General features: G+C 42.0%; 1 protein-coding gene across 1 annotated transcript in view; it reads right to left on the bottom strand.

Moving 5' to 3' along the window:
- Positions 1 to 816: 816 nt before the first annotated feature.
- LOC131677449 (growth hormone secretagogue receptor type 1) overlaps positions 817 to 23094 on the bottom strand; it is a 93820-nt gene continuing 71542 nt past the window's right edge. Inside the window, exon 4 of the mRNA XM_058957283.1 lies at positions 817 to 2408. Within this exon, the coding sequence (XP_058813266.1) occupies positions 1031 to 2408 (1378 nt within the window). The 3' untranslated portion in view covers positions 817 to 1030. The remainder of the gene's footprint in view (positions 2409 to 23094) is intronic.

Here is a 23094-nt window from a genome sequence, read left to right as displayed (position 1 = left end):
TCCAAAAAGTATTTGTTATCCGATATAACTCTTAATTTGCTTTATTTGGGTATGCCCTGTTTGAAACTGGCCTATTTCTAAAAATGTGCAGCTAGACGAGTACTTTTGGGTGTGATGAAAATATTCAATAATCGCAAGTAAAACATATGACTTGAACTTATGACAGATTCATTATATAATCTTGAAGAAAGGTACAGTTTACCGAATATTTTCCATTCCAATGTTTGTGTACCATTATATCGAGATTTCCATTATAAGTTCCGAATTAGCTAATTTTAATGCAACCATGCAGAAGACAGTAAATATTGCAGCATTCGAATTAACATTCCAAATGTCTCTGACATTACCCACCCATCTTTTTTTTAAATATTCCTGGCCCAAGCCTTAAAACTAGTCGGAACCCTAACTTCAAGCTTCTATATGTCCTTTGTTCTCCAGCAAATCCTGCAAATTTTAACACATGGATAACTTTGTAGATTTGTTTAAATGCCACAAGATTGAAAATCGGTTGATATTACGGCATGAAAATTAAATTTTCCCGTGAAAGCTTTAATCTAAAACAACCGTCGATATCACGAATTGCTGTGAGTTTACAGAAGTTAGCGCGACGAGTACAAGCCAATTATACAATTACAATTAGAGTATACAGACGATATTGAAACAAGTACAAACTGAAATCAATTGGAAGTTTCGAAGCCTAAATAAGAGTTTCACAGATAATGTAGACAACAACGGAGTTGTGCAAAAGTATACATAAAGAGAACTGAATTTTTAACAGGAAATTAGGTAATAAAACCATAAGCATTTCAACCACAATTTTATTACAGAAATTTTTCTTAACTTATTATACTAAATAAATAGAATGTGTACAATACTTAGGTTTCACGTATTTTCCTTCTATAAACTCTTATCCCAACCGTCCTTCCATCTCCAGAGATCCCACCTAACAGCACCAGCTAAAATATCAATCCATCCGAGATTTCTGTTCTACTTATCACCACCGTTCAGATTATCCTCCCGGTTCACTTTCCTAGATATCACATTCCATCGACCCATAAAACTGTCTTATTTTAGTAATCTCGTCAAACCCTTCCCCGTCATCATATTCGCAACGATTCGGATCATGCTTGCTGTCAGCTTTTTTGCCCGCACCCATCTCACTCACACCCACACACCCCTTATCGGTTTGCGTATTTTGTTCCGGGCTGCTGCTGGCGCAGTTACCATTCGGTGCCTCTTTGGCAGTGATTGACAATAGGTGCTGCTTGCTTCCGCGTGCTTCTAGGATAAGAGTTGTTTCCTGTCCTGGGGGGCCCTTCCCGGACGGTTCCCCAGGTGAGATCTGCTCTGTACTATTTTGACGCTGTTCGTCGGAGGGTTGTTCCTCGACTTTGCGTACCACTACAACGGCTTTTCTTAATACTAAATATTTATTGTCGATTTGGCGAATGGTTGTCGGTTCTACCGAGATGCTCCCATTCAGCCGATGACTAGTCTTATTGTTACAACTATTGGCAGTACAGCTAACATTACACTTAGCGGTGAGCTGCTTACATCTAAGAAAATCGTAACTATTTGGCAGTGTACTAGTTTCATCTAGTTCATCGATTATATTTGCTTTCAGTGGACTAGTTTCCAACAGGCAACTTCCGGCTAGCACTGGCACACCGTCTCGTATTTCATCATATGAAGATCTGATCGATACCGTACTGCTGTGCCTGTGATACAGCAGTCGTTTTCTACTGCTATTCTCAGCAATCGTTCGAACACTTCCACTGACACTACCCTCATCTCTAGTGAAGCGTCTCTGACTCGAACTATTGTGAGAGCTACTGAGATTCGTCGACGTTGTGTGGAACGTACCTTTTCTCGCACCAGACGACAAAGTATCGGATCTTATCAATTTGCTGCAGCCCAGCAACTGCAGGAAACCATTGCGGAACTTCGACGACATCAGATTGTACAGTATCGGATTGACGGCTGAGTTCATGTACAACATGATCCTGCAAAAGTACAGTATGATATAGAACCGCTCGATACCGATGGATACGATCACTTCGCTAGGCACGACGATAATCCACAGTGTCAGTGCACGGAACGGCAGCAGGCAGAAGAAGAAACTAACCACGACGGCACCGAGCATGATAATCACCTGCTTCCGGTACTTGAGCACATTGTTCCGGCTGCCGCTGGCATTCGACATGATGATGCCGGGGTTGTCCATTAGATTTTTGGCGATCACCGAGTACAGGATGACTAGAATAAAAAGAGGAAAGATGAAGAACACCACGATGCTCGCCACGAAAAATGCCGCCGGCCAAAAGTTCTCCACCGGCGTCAGACAGGAGGCGACCATTTTTCCGTTCACGTACTCTACGTATTCGTAGGAGGAGATCATCAGAATCGGGCTGGAAGAGTGAAAAAGAGTGGATTGTGTTAGGATATGGAAACTTTGTTTTGAAATAGTTGTGATACGTCACTGATTGAAAAACTAAGATAACTGAAGATTGGAATGTCCACACTAATTTAAGAATACGAGCCCGATGAGTCCAGGTTTTAGGTTTTTAATTCCGAAAAATAATAATTCTGATCAAAGAAGTTGAACCAAAAGATGGCGTACAGGAACAACCTTCTTCTTAAACGGTGGATAGCTCGAGGGGCAAGCACTAGAATGTTTGAGTGCATCGTATTGAAAATGCCCACGTATTTTGAATATAATTAAAGTAAATAATGAAAGTATTTAAAACTATTTATGTTGTACTTAATAAGGTACTTAATGTAATTGATGTCGATGTGTGAGTATTTAAAGTACATATTGGCGGTAATTAAAATATGTTGTGCATTTAAAGTACGAAGGTGCTGTACTTAAAATCTTGCCTGTAATTAAAGTACAATGAACTTGGCACGTATTTTTTTTAATTATTTGCGGTACTTAATGTACTTTATGGTATTTAATGGTTTTTAAAGTAACTAATTAAATACTACTTTTGGCACTGCTTCGTTTTGAAGATTCAATGCTTGCCCCTCGGGATAGCCCCATTGATATTTATAGTGTCTTGCATCGAACTCAATGAAGGAAGGGAGCAGAAAATGAACATTACCACCAAAAAGATGTACATCCGCTTAGTGGCTTGTGACAAAAGAAAACCGTGATTATCAACAACGTTGAAACTAAGCTTCTGTTGGATTTCACTTTAAGCATTAGCATGACAGAAGACCGCTGTTAGAAAACTGTCTGTGAACCGACTAAGCTACTCACACAGCCTCCGAAATTAAAAGTGTGGGCAACCTGTTTTATCGAGAGCAGTGCTATCCTGCTCAAGCACTAATCTCTCTCTTTCTCGCTTCCCGAGGCGTGAATTAATTAATGCCTAGATGAAAGATCCAGAAATATTCCAGACGATACCTGACGATCAACACTCGACGAAAGATGTCACTTCAAATGGAATCCGGGGATCAGGCAAATGTCGGACTCTTAATGGAAGTTACGGAGTAGGGTTTAGAGTTATCTTCTCTGTTCAGATTCTCTCACTCAGGCACACGATGGATGAAATCGGTAGTATGGTCTAACTACTGAAAGTATGCTGGGTCAGCGCAAAAGCTTTACCAAGAACTAAAAAAACACACACTATGTGTGACATCGCTTTGATTGCAGAGCTGTTTCAAGTCTCCCCTGATAACGGCAACTGGGTGGCGGGTAGAACGGGAAACGGTTGCGATACAAGTTATGAGAAGATTCTCCATTCAAAAAGTGGTAGAATGCTCATACAAAGGCTTCGCGGTCGCCAGAATTAACGGCGACTTCGTGTGCAGCTGTTACGCACCTCCAAGGTAACTGCACCTTGGAGGTGCGTAACAGCTGCACACGAGCAGTTGATTGGTCGAAAGCCGCTAGTCAATGATGGTGACCTCAATACCGGTGCTGTGGAGTGTGACAGTAACCAAGACAAGAGGGTATATCCTGCGGAAAGCTATAGCGAAGTTAGACGTACGATTGTGTAATGAAGGTTCCGTTAGCACATTTCGGAGAGACGAGAGGGAATCTATTATAGACGTTGCATTATGCAGTCCTTCACTAAAGGCGAACATGGACTGGAGAGTATGCGAAAAATACACCCAACGTATCGCCAACGGAACTCTATTGCAGCACGGGGAAGCATGACCGGCGAACGAAAGAGGAAGACGAAAGCCTTCAACAAAGACTTTTTTGAGGTACTTCGACCGGTCAGCGGGACCGAGATCGTGTATGCCGCTAATCTGACAAGAAGGGCTGTGAAGCCCCAAATCCGCGAAAACTGGAGCCACGCAATAGACGGCGTTCAGCTTACTAGTGGAACGAGACTCTCAGTACCCGCTGCTTATCTCAGAACCGGAAGGCGGGGACAAAGTGCAATATCGTAGCCAGATAGAGGGGAGCTCAAGACAGCGTTTCGGGAAGCGTTAAAACGGGAGATCATGCTTAGCAAACCAGATTGCCACAAGGAGCTGTGCCGGAAAGTAGACGCCAATTCCTGGGTCGACGGCCGCAATGTGCCGGGATAAGTTGAAGATAATCGTTGAGGATCTCTTCCCGAAGCACGATCCAACTATTTGGCTACCGACACCGTTCGGTGAAAAAGAAGGAGCGAACACTAACGATCGGCAAGTGACAACGACGAGCTCGCAGAAGCATCGAAGCGACTGAAATAAATGAAAGCCACCGGTCCGGATGGAATACCATATCATGGAGCTGAAATCTGCGAACCTGGCATACCCAGACATGTTCAGGATGGTGCTGCATAAGTGTCTAGATGAAGGCAACTTCCCCTAAATATGAAGGGTATGTACACAGCTCACCTGGGTTCGATTCCCAACCCCGCACATAGGGTTAGAGATTTTTCCAAAAGAGATTTCTCTAACCCGAAAAGAGGCGAATATGACCCTAAGGTTAAAACCTCTACAATCAAAATAATAAAAAAAAAATATGGAAGGTACAGAAGCTGGTGTTGCTGCCAAAGCTGCCACAGCTACCGGGCGATCCGGCCTCGTATAGGCCTATATATTTGCTGGATACACTCGGAAAAAACCTGGAAAGAATCAGCCTTAACAGGGTAACTAAATGCACGCAGGGTGAGTGCGGACTGTCTAAGATCCAGCTCGGATTACGTAAAGGAGTATCGGAAGTGGAGGAAATTCGGACAGTACTCGAGAGCGCTGAGAAAAGCCTCTAAACAGAAGCGAAGAGGAAATCGATACTGCGCTGTGGTTACGATAAACGTGAAGAATACAATACTGGGGAGCCATCGCCGCATCGCTGCAGAATGAGGGTCCTCTTCTATGCCAGATCCTGAAGAGCTACTTCCAGAATAGAGTGCAAGAAGAACGAAGGGCAGAAGTCAATGCGAGTGACAGCGCTTGTTCCTCAGGGCTCCATTCTCGGTTCAACTCTTTGGGACGGGACGTAAGATGGGGTCCCGAGACTGCGACTACCCATGAAATTGAAAATTATGCGTTTCGCCGACGACGTGTCACTCAACGGTAGGACACTTGAAGAAGAGGAGGTGTCTGCGACGGAGTCAAAAGGACGCGATCGAGAGTTGGCTGAATGGGGTCAAGTTGCGGATAGCTCACCACAAGACGGAGGTTTTGTTTGCCATCAACTGTGGTTCAGCGGATGCATATCGACGTTGGAGGACAAGTGATTGCATTCGAAGTGTGCACTGAAACAATTGGAAGTCAGAAGCAGTATGCGTTATTGCCGGGATGATTCCCATCGTCATCACCCTGGTGGAGCTTATCGGGTGCTGCAATCAGAGAAACACTAGAAACGTGAGGAAGATGGTAAGAAACGATTCGATGGAGAGGTGGCAGCAGCAATGGGACAATATGGAGAAGGGAAGGTAAACCTACCAGCTCATCCCACACCTGTCGACAAGGGACACAGCCCCTGTCAAGCTACTGCCACTTCAGGAAGTATCTTCGTCTGTTCGGACACGCAACGTCATCGAATGTCGAGGAGACACCGGAGCACATGGTCTTCGAATGTCCGAGGTGCGAAACGGGATGGCCAGACATCATCCCGGATAATGCGTCTACAAAATGATAAGCAACGTACATACGTAGAGTGGTGACGCAGATTGTAACCGCCTTACACCGGAGTAATCACGGCCGAAACACATGGAAACTCTCCACCGGGGTAGGCTAGATCCACCGCCGGAGACTAGTCGAGTAGCCAGCGAACCGGACGCCACGCTCCACCCGGAATCACCGGATCGACCACGCTACCCTACTAGTTGATCCGAGAGAAATATAGCAAAAACAAATAAAAAATCGATATCGAGGGGACATCTTTCGCCGGGAAGCTTTCCTAGATTTACCACCGGGGTCTAGACTGAGTAGCAACCAAAAAAGTGCACCAGCAGAAGTTTATGGCTATGCAACTAATCGCAACGGGGTACTGACGGAGCACTGATGGGGCACTGACGGGAATTAACAGGGTACTTACGTAGCTCTTACGGGGCACTGACGGGGCATTCATGGGCACTGATGGAGCACTGACAGGGCACTGGCGGAGCACTGACGGTACACTGACGGGACAATGACGGGGCACTGACGGGCACGGACGGGGTACTGACGGTCACGGACGGGGTATTAACGGGGCACTGACGGGGTACTAATGAGGTACTGACGGGGGTTGACGTGAATTGATGGGGTACAAATGGGGATTGACGGGGTACTGACTGGGCAATGATAGTGCACTGACGGGCCTGCAAACACACGCATAAAAGACATTTGCAGAACTAACTTATGCATATAAGATTTTCATTGGTACTTTGAGCGATTTTTGTGCCAATCATAGTACCTTAGGGGATACTGAGGAGACTTGATCTCCGGGGAGACTTGATCCCATCATTGTAACTCAAAGGGGGATCAGAATACATTAATCGAATATTTGTTTATTTGTATATGAAGCATTCATTTGACATATATTGTCTTAATGAATAAAAAACTTAAAACTAATTGTCACGAACAACATTAAAAAGGTCAAGTAGTCGCTGATGGAAGACCTTGGACGACACATTAAAATCGAATAGTTCTGCAAATTCGTTGAACCTCGTGCAAGCAAATCGAAGCGGATCATGCTGACCATATTGCGTGTTGCTCTCAGGAGCGTACACATTCAGCTGAGTCAACAAAGCAGAGCAGTCGATGTCGCCCGTGAGTAGTTTTGCGACAAATGATGCTTGTGAAGTGATCCGTCTTATGTGCATTGGCTCGATTCTTAGCAACCGACAGCGGTCCTCGTATGGCGGTAAATTGATTGGGTCACGCCACGGCAGAAACCGCAGAGCGTACCTTATAAATTTAAGTTGAACACTCTCAAACCTCGCGATCCAATTTGCATGGTAAGGACACCATACAACAGCGTTATATTCCAGAAAGATTCTGATGTTGTCGATCCAATTTGAACTTGTACAGAACGGTTCGTCAAGTATGACCTGAACCAAGCCACAGCCATCACTGATATACCGAGCAGTTCCAGTTTTTTAAGGAGAATCCCATGATCCACTCGATCAAATGCCGCCTTCAGATCCATGTACGTCGCATCGATTTGCCATCCTGAATCCATAGTCCGTAGGCAGTTCGAGGTAAACTGCATAAGATTAGTAGATACTGAGCGTTTTGGAAAAAAAAGCCATGCTGTTCACTATCTATATAACTCTTACAGCGAACGAACAGAGAGTCGTTCACAATTATTTCGAACAGTTTTGAGCAGGCGCACAGAGAAGTGATTCCTCGATAATTGGAAATATTACGCTTGTCGCCTTTTTTGAAAACTGGGAACAAGTGGGAAAACTTCCAGCGTGTAGGAAACTCACTTTGCTGAACCGAGAGATTGAACAGCCTAGCCAGTGGATTACAAAGAGCGACTGCACAGCGCTTTAGCAACGACGACGGAATACCATCAGGACCAGCAGCAAACGACAGATTCAATTTGTGCATAGCAGACGCTACCATGTCTTCTGTTATATCTGGGATATTGAAATCAAATACATCACGAGGCTTCTCACACGTTGCTTCTTCTATCTGGATCGAAGTGGCGGAACAATCGAGGAATACTTGCTTAAAGTGCATCGCAAACAAATTACGCTTCTCGCTTTCAGTGCAGGCAGTTGAATTTTCTAAAAACATGGAGCATGGTAAACCAGTTTCGTTTCTTTTTGAGTTGACAAACGACCAAAAAAGTTTTGGATTTCGACGAAGATTCTCACCGGTGCGCTTAACATGACGATTGTACAGAAAATGGTTGTAGTGACGATACCGGTTGCTTGTGATGTTCAATTGTCGTTTAAAATATGGCGACCTGGAACTGCAATACTTTCGAAGAGCAGCAGATCGTGCTCGCTTGAGAGAGCGTAATCTAAGATTCGACCACGGTGGTTTTTGTGGAGGCACTTTAGGCGGAACAACGTGGGAAACAGCATCCTGCACAGCGGCGCTGAAGTATTCCACTGCTTCATCAATAGTGGTGGCCGATTCAATAAAATCCCAAATGGTGATTAAGAGCGTATCTTTCAATGCGGCATAGTCGGCTCGACGAAAGTCCAGGGAATTCGAGATGGAAGGCTCTTCATAGACAATTTGAGTAGTCAAATTGAATGCAACACTAAGAGCAGGGAATATACTAGAAAGTTGCGTAGTTTTATCTAAACATAAATTTCTTTAACACAAAAAAAGAAATTGGACATGTGTACCCGATTTATTACCGATTTAAAAAAAAATCTCAGAAGAACTGAAGAAGATTTATTTTCTAAATTTTCAAACTTTTATGCAATTGATAAAATCACCCACTACATACTATACTTTTGCATATAGAATTACAGGAGAATGTCAATTATATGAATATGTTATGATTGAGCTGATTCTTTGTTCAACTATATTTTTACTAAAGTTTGCTGTAATAGATGCTATGGGTTCACTTAATCCCGTCAAATTTGTGGAGATTTGATCCCTTTTGCCATGCTTCGTACACACCACTGAAAATAACCAAATTCACACTAGAACAATTGAAGTCATTGTTGCCATAAAATAACAAAAAAAAATGTCTAAAATAAACGCTTAATCGTACAGAAACTTAACTGTAATTGTTTACTACAGTATATGTAGCAACTATGCGTCCCACATTTCATGTTCCTCAACCATAATAAAGACAGCGTTCAAATAATTGCACGGAGATTTGGGGAATTCGTAAAAAATCAGGTGAGAGATGCGTAATATGTAGTAATAAAAATAACAATATCTAATAACAACTATTTAACCAATACCGCAATCCATTTATAACATTGAATGGGGTAATGTACCTATTTGTACCCTAGAGAGGGTACCACATTATTTCATTATCAATTTTATTATTTCAGCTTCTTTGCTTTGCCATTAAGGGCCAATTTTTTTATTTCGATTATAGAGGTTTTAACCTTAAGGCTATTCGCCTCTTATTAAGAGCCAATATAATAACAAAGTTGTCTTGAGAATGGTGAAAATTTTCTGTTTGAGCGCAGCAAAAACTCTAATCGAGTATCCCATTTATCGCAATACCATTTGAGTCAATGCGTTGAGCAAATATGGCTGCTCTAAGCAAAGGTTTCGGATTAGAAATGGGGCAAAAATAGGCTTATTACCCTATATGCTCTTTTGAACAAGTTTTGAAAAAGGAATCAAGTGTCCCCAAATTAGGGATCGAGTCTCCACTAATCTAAGAATTTTCCATTTTTTTGTTGTTTTCCAGAAATGCATATAGCTCATGTCCAGTATAATATTTACATGTATTTTTTGATGATGATCAGTCATCCCTATAAACAATATAAAACTACAAAAAATTCATAGTTTTTTTATTAGTTTAGTTTAGTTTAAAGTTTGTCAGCGTTATCAGTTGTTTTGCAGTAGCCAAGCGATCGGAAAGTTCAGCAGAAGCGTAAAGTACCTCCTGTCGATGGAAGTCATAATGTGGAAGCGCAGGTTCAAGACGGCAGTTTTGGAGCAGTAGAGCACAATCCAGAGATTTTCCCGGCGAAGCTCGATGTGGTGGAGGTGACGGACGATGAGGCATATCGGACCCTAGATGGGAATGGGAAGATTATCAGTACCAAATGCTCATCATTCGGAAGTACTGTGCGGAAGAGGATGTGGCTTTTATGCTGGACTTCGCATCGGCCCACTACCCAACTACAGTCGTTCGAAGGGATGGACCGCCTGAGCTGTGGTCCCGAAGAACGCGAATCCTCCGAATATTGCTCAATTGTAACTAATCGAGAATTTCTGTACCAACCTCAAACGCATGATATATTCTAACAATTTTGAGGCCGAGAAGGAGCTGAACGAAAAACCAACGAAGGAACTGATGAATATCCTTACATTGTTCGTTACTTCGATTATGGCCAAGGTTCCGACTAATTGTCGAAAAGTCGTTTATAGTACTCTGAGAAACTACAGTACAAAAATATCTTAAATAGAGCTCACTGGAGATGATTTCTGGGCACAGCAAGACTTTAGGATGGGGTATGGTCAAAGTGGGACTGATAACATACATAAACTAGATTTCAAACATTCCAGTAGATCAATCTGTTGATGTGGCACTCAACATAGAACCCCGGGAAGGAGTAGTTTATTTTAGGATAGACTAAAATGATTTATGTGGTTCATAAATTGAGTACTGACTATGGAATTGAAGACTCGAACAAACAAAATTATTTGATTTATAATGTTTGATTATGTATAAACCCAAGCAATAGAAAATGAATACTACAAGATTGTACATCTATGGGAAATCCAAAATCAACGAACTAGTGCAGAAATTCATTTTGAGCTTATCACAGCTTGTGTTATATACAGTTAGTGTCCGTAGCGTTCATACAGTTATCTACAAGTTTGAAAATGTTAACATTTTAATAAGAATACAAATTATTTACCATACTAACCTGCAGGAAGCCTTCTAGTACTAATAGTATATAAAAATCTTACTACACAGAGAAGTGCTGAAAGAGAAAAACAAGTAAGTATCTACAGTGCTGCTAAAAGGGAACTATAAACAGTGAAACTCTACTCTACAAGATATTGAAAACCATTAAGACTATGAGTTAATAAAATATAGCAATATTTTGCAGTGTCCGATTGCACGATTCTTTGCTGCATCACTTACCGTTTTCAGTATAAATTCAGTGTGCGAAATTGTCGCATTCAACTTTACCTACATTGTGACGTTTCGTGCTACTGTGCCTAAGATGAACACGTCAATGGGTGAAACTTTTTTCTGAAATTTTAAGCAATCATTTATCACAAGTAATGTAAACATTAATATTAAGACGCATGACTGCAAAAAGCCTATTACACAACTTTGTAGAAGACATCAACTTTCTATTTGACAACATTCAAAATTTAGTTTTGGCATCCTCTATCCTGTGAAATGTGGATAAATTACAGGTAAAATATATGCTAAATTTCTTCCGAAAATACTATTCATCTAACCGTAACAATTTTTGCAACAAGTACGAAAAAAACTTTAATTGAAATAGCTATCACACACTTCACCTGAATGTAATAGCTATCACAGCTTATCTAGCTGCAGCGCATAATTTTTCAATTTTCATGGGAATCGATTACTGATTCAATAATTAAGTGTTATTAGGCCCCGTGTAGTCACGGAAGTCAAATATGTAGTGCAGTGATAAATTGATGTATACAGTTCCACCTAGCGTTGAAAATGCTCCATGTAAATTATCGAAGAATCCCATACAATTCAAACACATTGCTCCGTTAGCTAGACTTGACGGATTTGGTTCAAATTTGGAGCAGACAATCCTGGTGGGACTAGAAATCGATTCAGGGGTAGCCTGATAGGAGTATTTTTTTTTTCTTGTCAATGTAGACTATCCACCTTACTCGGGGTGACCGTCTTCGGTGCACTTCCCCTATGTGATAAAATACGCGACAGTCTTCTCTCGTAGAACACAAATCCTAGCAAACAGTACCAGCTCAATCGTCTGAACTCTCGATCGAAGCAGATCGTTTTCTTGTGCTGTGCATAGAGTGGATCAATATAAATATATACATTGTGAAGGCCAGTCATTGTTTGCGGCAGGCTTTGTTCGCCGGTGCCTAGGTTGGTGAAGTGAATAGTTCAATAACCGGACAAGCCGCTATATAAGCTAAGTATCTTTTTTTTTTTCTCATTTCCCTTTCCCCCGATCTGTCGCTACTTCTTAGATCCCTTTCCCCTGAATATAAGTTTCATCTCTCGTTTACACCACGTACTATCCTCGTGCCTAAATGGCCGAGGGCGAAGTAACATTGGATGGGAATGATATTCCCATGGATATACCGGATAAACCCGAAATTACTCCCTCCCCTGATTCCCCCAGTCCTTCTCGTATTAAAACATACCCACCCAGTTCAACTGGGCCCTGGGTGGTCTATTTCCGGCCCATTACGAAATCGCTTAATATTTTAGAGATCTCACGGGAGCTGACTGCTAACTACCCGGCCGTAGCTCAGATAACACGTGTTAGAGCTAATAAGATACGCATATTAGTGAATGACCTCGACCAGGCAAACCAGATTGCTCGCAGCGAGCGCTTTACAAAGCAATTTAAGGTGTATATACCTTGTTTGGCAGTGGAGATCGACGGGGTCGTTGCCGAACCGGGTTTGAAGTGCGAAGACGTGTTGAAGTATGGAGTTGGTTGCTTTAAGGACCCCTCACTTGAACATGTGAAGATTCTGGAATGCAAGCAATTGTATTCAGCAAAAACTGAGAATAATAAGACAACTTATTCATTGTCAGACTCGATTCGGGTGACTTTCTCCGGGTCTTCCCTCCCCAACTATGTCCTCCTGGATAGGGTTCGTCTACCGGTTCGCCTGTTTGTACCGCGGGTAATGAACTGCAGCAATTGCAAGCAGCTGGGCCACACAGCCACCTATTGTGGCAATAAGAAAAGGTGCGGCAAATGCGAGGGAGAACATGAGGATGACGCTTGCAGTGGAGAAACTGAGAAGTGTATTTACTGCGGGGGCCTTCCGCATGATCTTAAATCATGCCCCGCGTACAAACAGCGCGGGGATAAAATTAAGCGCTCCCTTAAGGAACGCTCGAAGCGCTCTTATGCAGAAATTCTTAAGAATGCTTGGCCATCTGTCCCTTCCGAAAATTCCTTTGCTCTTTTGGCTGGCGTTGAGCAAGAATCTGACGACCCACAAGAGGGAACATCTTTGGTTAACCCAGGGGAGTCCAGGAAGAGGAAAAATCAAGCTTCCCCTAGATTGCCTCGTAAGGGTGCCAAGGTGTCGTCCACTCAGAGTGCGCCAACTACAATCAATAAATCCAACGGAAGTGATGCACTAAAGCCGAAGCAATTTGCTCCAGGACTTGGAAATTTTAATTCTAACAAGGAGTATCCACCACTTCCAGGGACACCAAAAACCCCAAGTGTTCCCTTTTTTCAAATAAATACTCAGTCCAGTAGCGGACTAGTGAAATTTTCTGACATAGTGGACTTAATTTTCACAGCTTTCAATGTTACTGATCCTCTTAAAAGCATTCTGATACATTTTCTCCCTATGGTGCAAACATTTTTGAAACAGTTGACTGCTAAATGGCCCCTCCTTGCAGCGATCGTATCCTTCGATGGCTAAGTCATCAAACGAGGTCACTGATTCGATCACTGTCCTACAGTGGAATTGCAGAAGTATCCTCCCGAAAATCGATTCCTTCAAATTCTTACTAAACAGTTTAAAATGTGATGTTTTCGCATTATGTGAAACTTGGTTAACTTCCGATATAAATCTCAACTTCCACGACTTTAATATAATCCGTCTGGATCGAGAAAACCCTTATGGAGGAGTACTTTTGGGGATCAAAAAGTCCTATTCTTTCAACCGAATTAACCTCCCTTCGACACCAGGCATTGAAATTGTCGCTTGTCAAGTTCTAATCAAAGGTAAAGACCTTTGCATTGCTTCCATCTACATTCCTCCTAGAGCCTCGGTAGGGCACCGAACGCTTTGTAATATCACGGAATCCTTACCGGCACCGCGGCTAGTTATGGGAGACTTTAACTCGCACGGTACGGTATGGGGCTGTCTTCATGATGATAATAGATCAACATTAATCCAAGATCTTTGCGACAATTTCAACATGACCATCTTAAACACGGGAGAAATGACGCGGATTCCTACACCACCAGCACGCGCAAGCGCGTTGGATTTATCGCTATGCTCGACATCGCTACAGTTAGATTGCAGGTGGAAGGTGATCCCTGATCCCCACGGTAGCGATCATTTGCCTATCGTGATTTCAATTGCTAACGGTTCAAAACCATCGGAAACAATCAATGTCTCGTATGACCTCACACGGAACATTGATTGGAAGAGTTACGCGACCGCGATATCCGTTAAAATCGAATCCACTCAAGAACTGCCTCCGGAGGAAGAGTACAGGTTTTTGGCTGGCTTGATTCTCGACAGTGCGAATCAAGCTCAGACTAAACCAGTACCCAGCGCGAATACCCATGGACGGTCTCCCACCCTGTGGTGGGATAAAGAGTGCTCAGAGCTGTACGAGGAAAAGTCCACTGCATATAAGACCTTCCGGGAAGACGGGTTACCCGCTAGCTATCAACAGTACGCGTCGTTAGAAAGGCGAATGAAGAGTCTAATGAAAGCCAAAAACCGCAGTTATTGGCGCCGGTTCGTCGACGGGTTAACGAGAGAAACAGCGATGAGCACTCTTTGGGGTACGGCTCGACGTATGCGTAACCGTAATAGTACCAACGAGAACGTGGAATATTCAAACCGTTGGATATTCGCTTTCGCCAAGAAGATCTGTCCGGACTCTGTCCCGGTACAGAAAACGTGCCGCGCCGCGTCTCCTCACGATACCGCGAACGAAACACCGTTTTCAATGGTGGAGTTCTCACTTGCTCTCTTATCGTGCAACAATAACGCCCCAGGGTTAGACAGAATCAAATTCAACTTGCTGAAGAATCTGCCTGACACTGCAAAAAGGCGCTTGTTGAATTTATTTAACAAGTTTCTTGAGGGTAACATTGTCCCTTATGAATGGAGGCAAGTGAAGGTCATCGCCATCCAAAAACCAGGAAAACCAGCCTCCGACCACAACTCGTATCGGCCGCTTGCAATGCTGTCCTGTATTCGGAAGTTATTCGAGAAAATGATCTTGTTTCGCCTCGACAATTGGGTTGAAGCAAATGGCTTACTGTCAGATACACAATTTGGCTTCCGCAAAGGCAAAGGGACGAACGATTGCCTTGCGTTGCTTTCTACAGAAATCCAAATGGCCTATGCTAACAAAGAGCAGATGGCATCAGTCTTCTTGGATATTAAGGGGGCTTTTGACTCAGTTTCTATCAACATTCTGTCAGAGAAGCTGCACCAGCATGGTCTTTCGCCAATTTTAAATAACTTTTTGCTAAACCTGTTGTCTGAAAAGCACATGCACTTTTCGCATGGCGATTTAACAACATCGCGATTTAGCTACATGGGTCTTCCCCAGGGCTCATGTCTAAGTCCCCTGCTCTACAATTTCTACGTGAATGACATTGACGATTGTCTTGCCAATTCATGCACGCTAAGGCAACTTGCAGACGACGGGGTGGTCTCTGTTACAGGGCCCAAAGCTGCCGACTTGCAAGGACCATTACAAAATACCTTGGACAATTTGTCTGCTTGGGCTCTTCAGCTGGGTATTGAGTTCTCCACGGAGAAAACTGAGTTGGTTGTTTTTTCTAGGAAGCGTGAGCCGGCGCAACTCCAGCTTCTATTAATGGGTGTAACGATCAATCAGGTTTTCACATTTAAATATCTCGGGGTATGGTTCGACTCTAAAGGTACCTGGGGATGTCACATTAGGTATCTGAAACAGAAATGCCAACAAAGGATCAATTTTCTCCGAACAATAACTGGAACATGGTGGGGTGCCCACCCAGGAGACCTGATCAGGTTATACCAAACAACGATATTGTCGGTGATGGAGTACGGGTGTTTCAGTTTCCGCTCCGCTGCGAACATACACTTCATCAAACTGGAGAGAATCCAGTATCGTTGCTTGCGCATTGCCTTGGGTTGCATGCACTCGACCCATACGATGAGTCTCGAAGTGCTGGCGGGCGTTCTTCCGCTAAAAAATCGATTTTGGGAACTCTCACATCGATTGCTCATCCGATGCGACATTCTGAACCCGTTGGTGATTGAAAACTTCGAGAGGCTCGTCGAGCTTAATTCTCAAACCCGATTTATGGCCTTGTACTTCGACTACATGGCACAGAGCATTAACCCTTCTTCATATACTCCCAACCGTGTTCGTTTCCTAGATACTTCTGATTCTACTGTATTCTTCGACACATCCATGAAGGAAGAGATTCGTGGAATCCCGGACCATATACGCCCGCAAGTGATCCCCAATATATTTTATAATAAATTCCGAGAAGTCGACTGTGACAAAATGTTCTACACTGACGGATCAAATCTCGATGGGTCCACTGGCTTCGGTATCTTCAACAATACTATCACCGCTTCATTTAAGCTCAATGATCCCGCTTCAGTTTACGTCGCAGAGTTAGCTGCAATTCAGTACACCCTTGGGATCATCGACACTCTGCCCACAGATCACTACTTCATCATTTCGGACAGCCTCAGCTCCATCGAGGCTCTTCGTGCGATGAAGCCCAAAAAGCAATTCCCATATTTCCTGGGGAAGATACGGGAGTCCTTGTGTACGTTATCTGAAAAATCTTATCAAATTACCTTTGTTTGGGTCCCCTCTCATTGCTCTATTCCGGGTAATGAAAAGGCCGACTCATTAGCAAAGGTGGGCGCATTAAATGGTGACATATATGAAAGAACAATCTGCTTCAACGAATTTTTTAGTATTTGTCGTCAGAGGACACTCAGCAGTTGGCAAACCTCGTGGAGCAATGGTGGACTTGGACGATGGCTACATTCCATTATCCCAAAGGTATCAACGAAGCCTTGGTTCAGGGGGATGGATGTGGGTCGGGATTTTATTCGTGTAATGTCCCGACTTATGTCCAACCACTACACCTTGGATGCGCATTTGCGGCGTATTGGGCTTGCGGAGAGTAGTCTGTGCGCTTGTGACGAGGGCTATCACGACATCGAGCACGTTGTCTGGGTATGCGCCGGGTATTTGGACGCCAGGTCTCAGTTAAAGGATTCTCTTCGGGTCCGAGGTAGACCACCCAATGTCCCAGTCCGAGATATGCTGGCAAATCGTGATTTCCCCTATATGTCCCTTATTTATACTTTCATAAAAACGATAAATATCCCAATTTAGCCCCTCTCTTTTTATTTCTCGTTTTAGAAGTTTTCTCCTGCCTTTTGGGACCGATCAGCTCCAGACTGCAACTATGTAACCGCCGTCGCACTTACCACTACGGAAACTGAAGCGAGAGCGACTCGAGGTCCGATGACTTTTGAAGGATTCCCCGCGGGTCCGAAGAATACCATCCGCCAATCCGACCTACTAGACTGAGGCGCTAATTTGTCTCGCTGATCTCCCGTTTGCCCGAAAGTTGCAAGTTTTGCTCTTCTCTCCCGGTCACCATCTACGCTTTCTCTCCCCTGTCCTTGATACAACTGCTTCTACAGCCCCCTTTGAATATCTTGACCAAGCATAAGTCTCCGCTAAAAAAGTTCAAATTTGTATTCTGTATTCCTAGTTTTAAGATAGTTGTAATTTTACCTCTTTGTTAAAACTATTGTCCCCCATCTTGTAAATAGAATTGTATCCCAAGTTTTAAAACACCGGTGAATTTTCTCATAAACATTTGTTCCCCCTTTTGTGTACCAAACTATATTGTTAGTTTTAAGATAACTGTAAAGATTTCCTAAAAAACTATTACTATTGAATTCCTTGTTTTAAAATTTTTCATAAAAAAAAATCTTTTGCTCCCTCTCTTGTATATAGAATCTTATTTCTAGTCTTAAGATAGCTGTAAAATTTTTCTTTAAAAAAAAAATATTTCACCATTGTAACCTCCTAGTTTTAAAATATCCAAAATGTAAAAACAAAAGAATTTGGCACCGCCAAGCTAACGCATTTGTGCCTATCAAATAAACGAAATGAATAAAAAAAAACAGTACCAGCGCGGTATGTGAGGAACCGCATTCTAAAAATTGCCATGTACCCAGTTTAAGATCCTCCAAAGCACTATATCACGCTCAACCAGTTGTGCTTGTGACAAAACAAGGAAGCGTAGATTTATGCCGACATAATCCAACGAAACCTGGTTCCAATGATCGTCGTAAAATTGCGAGTTTCACTGACCTACCAACAGATAATAATAACGACCATTATAGTGTGAATAGTGCCATTGAGAAGGTTCATTCCACATGGCTGCACCATGCTAAAAGTGCGGAAAGATGCAACCAGCATCGCTATCCTATGTATGTAGTGTCAAATGGTGCCTCCGACGATGCCGTAAGTATAGCGTACATATGCACGGGTGCGTAGGGTCGTCGTCGTAGTGCCAATCAACCGGTTCACGTCCTGAGCGATAAGACCGCGTACTACTCTACTGGCTGCTCGCTGCTGCTGCTGGGCTGACATGCACCGTTGTGAATGAAATTGCGGGAGAGTGATTTACAGCTTTCTCACGATGAGCGGTGGCGTTTATATGAAGGTAGGTGGGTAGGTACGAACTATGTGCGGCACTAGTGTCGCTGAATTGGACGATAAGTGTGAGGATTAGTGCTGACTTGGTGGGTAATTTATATTACAGGCAACGCGTTCAATGCATCCTTGATGGATAAGAACGACTATTATCTCATTTATCTTCCTTCGTTCCGGTACGTTTTATCGTTGGGGCAGGCTATTCCACTTGATCCGTAATGAAAATCGATTCAATTATTTTTTTGCAATGAGCATCAATAATGGACATTATTCACAGCATTTGGATTTAACAAATGGAAGTAAATGACAAAACATGGAAACATTCGTTCCGTTAGTTTTCACCTATGCCAAGCCAAGCAGTGCTACTGACTATTTGCTCAAACACTTCGCGCCATGTGGTTCTTCAGGTCAGCAAAGATGTGATAACGATCGATATTTCATCACAGTCTTCTACTGACGTCGAAACTCACTGGCTTATTTACCAAATTTGTCACACTATGCAAAATAGCGGAATGATTTACTGTCTGGGTAGTCAGAGTATCAAATGAACGGCAAACGATGAGTTCAACCGGTAATGTCTGTGTTTTAGGGGGATTCAAATTTCTAAACTTGTACGTTTTATATATTAGTCCGTATAACACGGTACAACACGCCTAAAATAAATTATATTATAGTCTGGGGGGCTATCAAAACACCTCGCTCTGCTCCACTCCGGTGTCTGTTTTTGCATTGTTATCGCTCAAACCTGCGGCAAATCACGGATGTGGTGTTAAATTTTCAAGCGGCTTCAAAATTAAGTCATTTTCTCCCAACATTGTCTGCCAAGGTAATCCTCTTCGAGAGAACACCTCCGTTTTCGGTCGAAAGCTTATCATTTCGACTGAACTAAGGGAAGTGAATGCGACGTCCCGAAACAGCGCACATGGGAATTCTAGCGCTGTAATAAAATTTTAAATGTAGTGTTTGAAAGTGAATTAACGTTAACTAGCTGGGCTAATGATGTAATGTTAAATAAACTAGCATCGTAATGGTCTTGATTAGTCAACAATTTACTCCTCAATTGATTATGGAAGGTTGACTTCAACGTTTAAATCGACGGTGTTTATAAATTTAATGATTCATTGCATTCCATAACAATGAAGAGACACTTTTCCTCTGAACTATGAAACGGGTATTGCAATCGTAGTTTTATGTGTTTTTCATGTTCCCTGTATATTTTACGTAAAAACCTCACCCGAGCTAGACGATACTATCAGAATTTTCTGGCACGATTTATGTTCATGATTCCAGGGCTTTAGTCACGATAACTGTAATTTATATTCACGTTTTCGTAATATTCTATTCGCGAGTTTCGTGATGAATTTTTCTGGCAGATTAATGTAACTTATGTTCATGAGTTAAGGATCTCATTCACGATTTCCGTTATTTTTATTCACGTGATCAATATATTTTAGTTCCAAATAGAGTGATTTGTGTTCAACATTTCTGGATTATAGTCACGATTTTTGATATTTTAGTTACGAGTAATGTAATTTATGTTCATGGTTTCAGGATCTTGGTTGCGAGTTTCGTAATTTATAAGCACGTTATCGTGATATTTTATTTTTGAACTCACTTTCGAATTTGGTGTAATTTGGTGTCCAGCCATTAGGCCGAATGGTCATTAGGTCGAATGGTAATTAGGCCGAATGGTAATTAGGCCGAATGGTAATTAGGCCGAATTGTCATTAGGCCGAATGGTCGTTAGGCTGAATGATCATTGGGGCGAATGGACATTTGGTCGGATGCTTAATAGAGAGGAGGGAATGGGAACCGAAACTTATCATGCACAGTTTTCGGGGCTTCTCGGTAAGAGCTCAATTTTCGTACCTCGATTGAACGAATCTCGTATTGTTGTCATTGTCTGAATATAATAAATATTTTTCTTTCCGCCACGTTAGGCACTATTATAATTTATTTTTTACATTACGTAGGCAACAATGTTTGGCCATTAAGTAGTTAGGCAGAGGGATGCTAAGCACATAAAATCTGTCTGTAATCAAAATAATCTGTTCTATGACAATTTAATCAATCATATATTATAAAGTCTTGTGGATTGGAAACAATCCAATTTTCTTCTTTCATATTCTTTCTGTACCATTTTATCTCACACTCTTCCACTATCTCTTACTTTTCTATTTTGTTTTACATTCTCTCTCAAAATCTCTAATTATTTCCCTAACTCAATTAATTTAAATCATTGATGTTTTATCCTTCTTTTTAATATCAGCTGTTCTTTCAAATTATATCCTGTGCATTTCACGACTTCTATCCACCCATTACGGTATTACGGAATTAATTAATTACGGAAGTTGACCTAGATGACAATTCACATACATAAAACATAGAATACAACTTTTACTAAAGTTCATTCTCTTTATTTCGATTATGGTAATTAAAGCGGATAACTTAGTCTAGAAGTTGTCATTGTATATGTCACTAAGTTGTCAATTTTTTTTTTTTGAGAAGACATGAACAAAAACACTGTTGGGTCAAATATTTCACGAGAAACACGCATATTTATTTATTTATTTTTTTATTTACTTTTTGAACTTTCTACCGCATGCAGCGAAGCCTGGCTTTGCCGCATAATCGAGGCTAAGGATCCGAAGCAGCGTAAAGCTGCTGAGGATCCGCCGGACGAGGTGGCCGCCGACCCGCCGTCGGGAGCGGCGGTCCCTCGCAAGCGAACCTGTGATCCGCTCGTATGCCCGGATTATTCAAACATATGGGCTATCATTTAGTTTAAGTCAGACGGAGCGGTAGCACCCGGTTTGAAGCGATATGGCGTAGCCACATTAGGCGTCTATTTTATTTTTTATTACATGCAGTCAATAAATCAGTAGCGAGAAATGGGGTGTAAATATGCTAAACGTTATAATTATAAGTTAAAAAAATCTGAATAAATCAGCCTTCATTGAAAACTGATCATTCTTTTCCGTTCCAACCACTTCATCTATCACTCTCTTTGGTTTATTCGGTCTAATGGCCATTTAGCCTTTTGCATTCGGATGAATGACCATTCGGCCTAATGACCATTCGGCCTAATGTCCATCGGCCGAATGTCCTTCGGCCTAATGACCCAGCATTTTCGAATTTAACACCTGGAAGAATGTGATTCATGTTCATGTTCAATTACTATCGGATTTTTTTACTCGGAGTAACGTGACAGTATGATTTGGTTCATAAAAGCGTTACTGATTCGCGGAACCTTGTTTTGTGAACTACATCACGAAGACGCTATAATAAATATTTGGTTTACAGTGCAGTTTTCGTTTTTTGTCCAGACATCACATTGAACCTTATCAAATGAACAACGATTTTCGAGGTCCTAATAATTTTCATATATCTGCTGCTCGCACTTATTACTAGTCGCTGGAAGTTGGACATAACTATATAATTTAACATACCATAACACGTGAAATTGTTCACGTGAAAATTTGAAGACCATCTGCATGAAATTGAAAATGATTACGGATGTCTTTTGAATATCATAAACAATCAAAATGGACCGTAATTCGTGTACTACGAATCATGAACCTATTCGCGAATCCATGAATAACATTTGATGCTTTTGTGAACTATTTCACGAGCACGAATGGTCAGTCTTGAAAATTATACCAGGAATCATGAACCAGTTCACGAACACATGTACGATATTTTATGATTTTGTGAACTATTTCACGGGATCGAATAGTAAGTCATAACTATTATAGGGTAAGGTAGGGCAAATCCGACCGTGTGGGTAAACCCGACCCATCTCTGTTATCGAAAATAGGAACCACTACGCAAACTAATATCAGTGGCGTCGTGAAGGGCATCGAAACTAATCATAATAGCTCATTCTGTTACGGCCGCCAACTAGACACATAAATGTGTACCATACGCCAACCATTGCATCAAACGTTCCAAAACCATTTTCAATATGGTTCGTTCAACGATAGAATAACCATTACCTGGTATAATATCGAACATAACCAGTATCGTTTTTCCATACTCGACTCGGGTTGTTAAGAACAGTCACCATATCAAAATGTGCTGTTTTCCATATAAATTTTGACAATATACCATTCAAGAACCATACAGAATATGGTGATATGAATATTTTAGATCTAGCGATGCATAAAATATTAGCTGAAGAAAAAAACATCTTCCCTTCACATTTCAATTTTATCGATTGATGAAGTTTTGTTTCGTTACACGCCATCTTCTTAAGAATGCTTTGTTGACACTAAGTGGACTGACGCTTTATCCAATTGAGCTATCGTCGTATTATTGTAAGAAGAGGATTTTTGACCATGTTAAACTACAGATTTTTGGAGTAGCGTAAACAGATATACAAAAAACAGCAATATTAACCTCTGGCACAA

Source organism: Topomyia yanbarensis, chromosome 1, assembly GCF_030247195.1.
Source record: "Topomyia yanbarensis strain Yona2022 chromosome 1, ASM3024719v1, whole genome shotgun sequence".
Classification (NCBI taxonomy): domain Eukaryota; kingdom Metazoa; phylum Arthropoda; class Insecta; order Diptera; family Culicidae; genus Topomyia; species Topomyia yanbarensis.
This window is presented reverse-complemented; position numbering and strand designations above follow the sequence as displayed.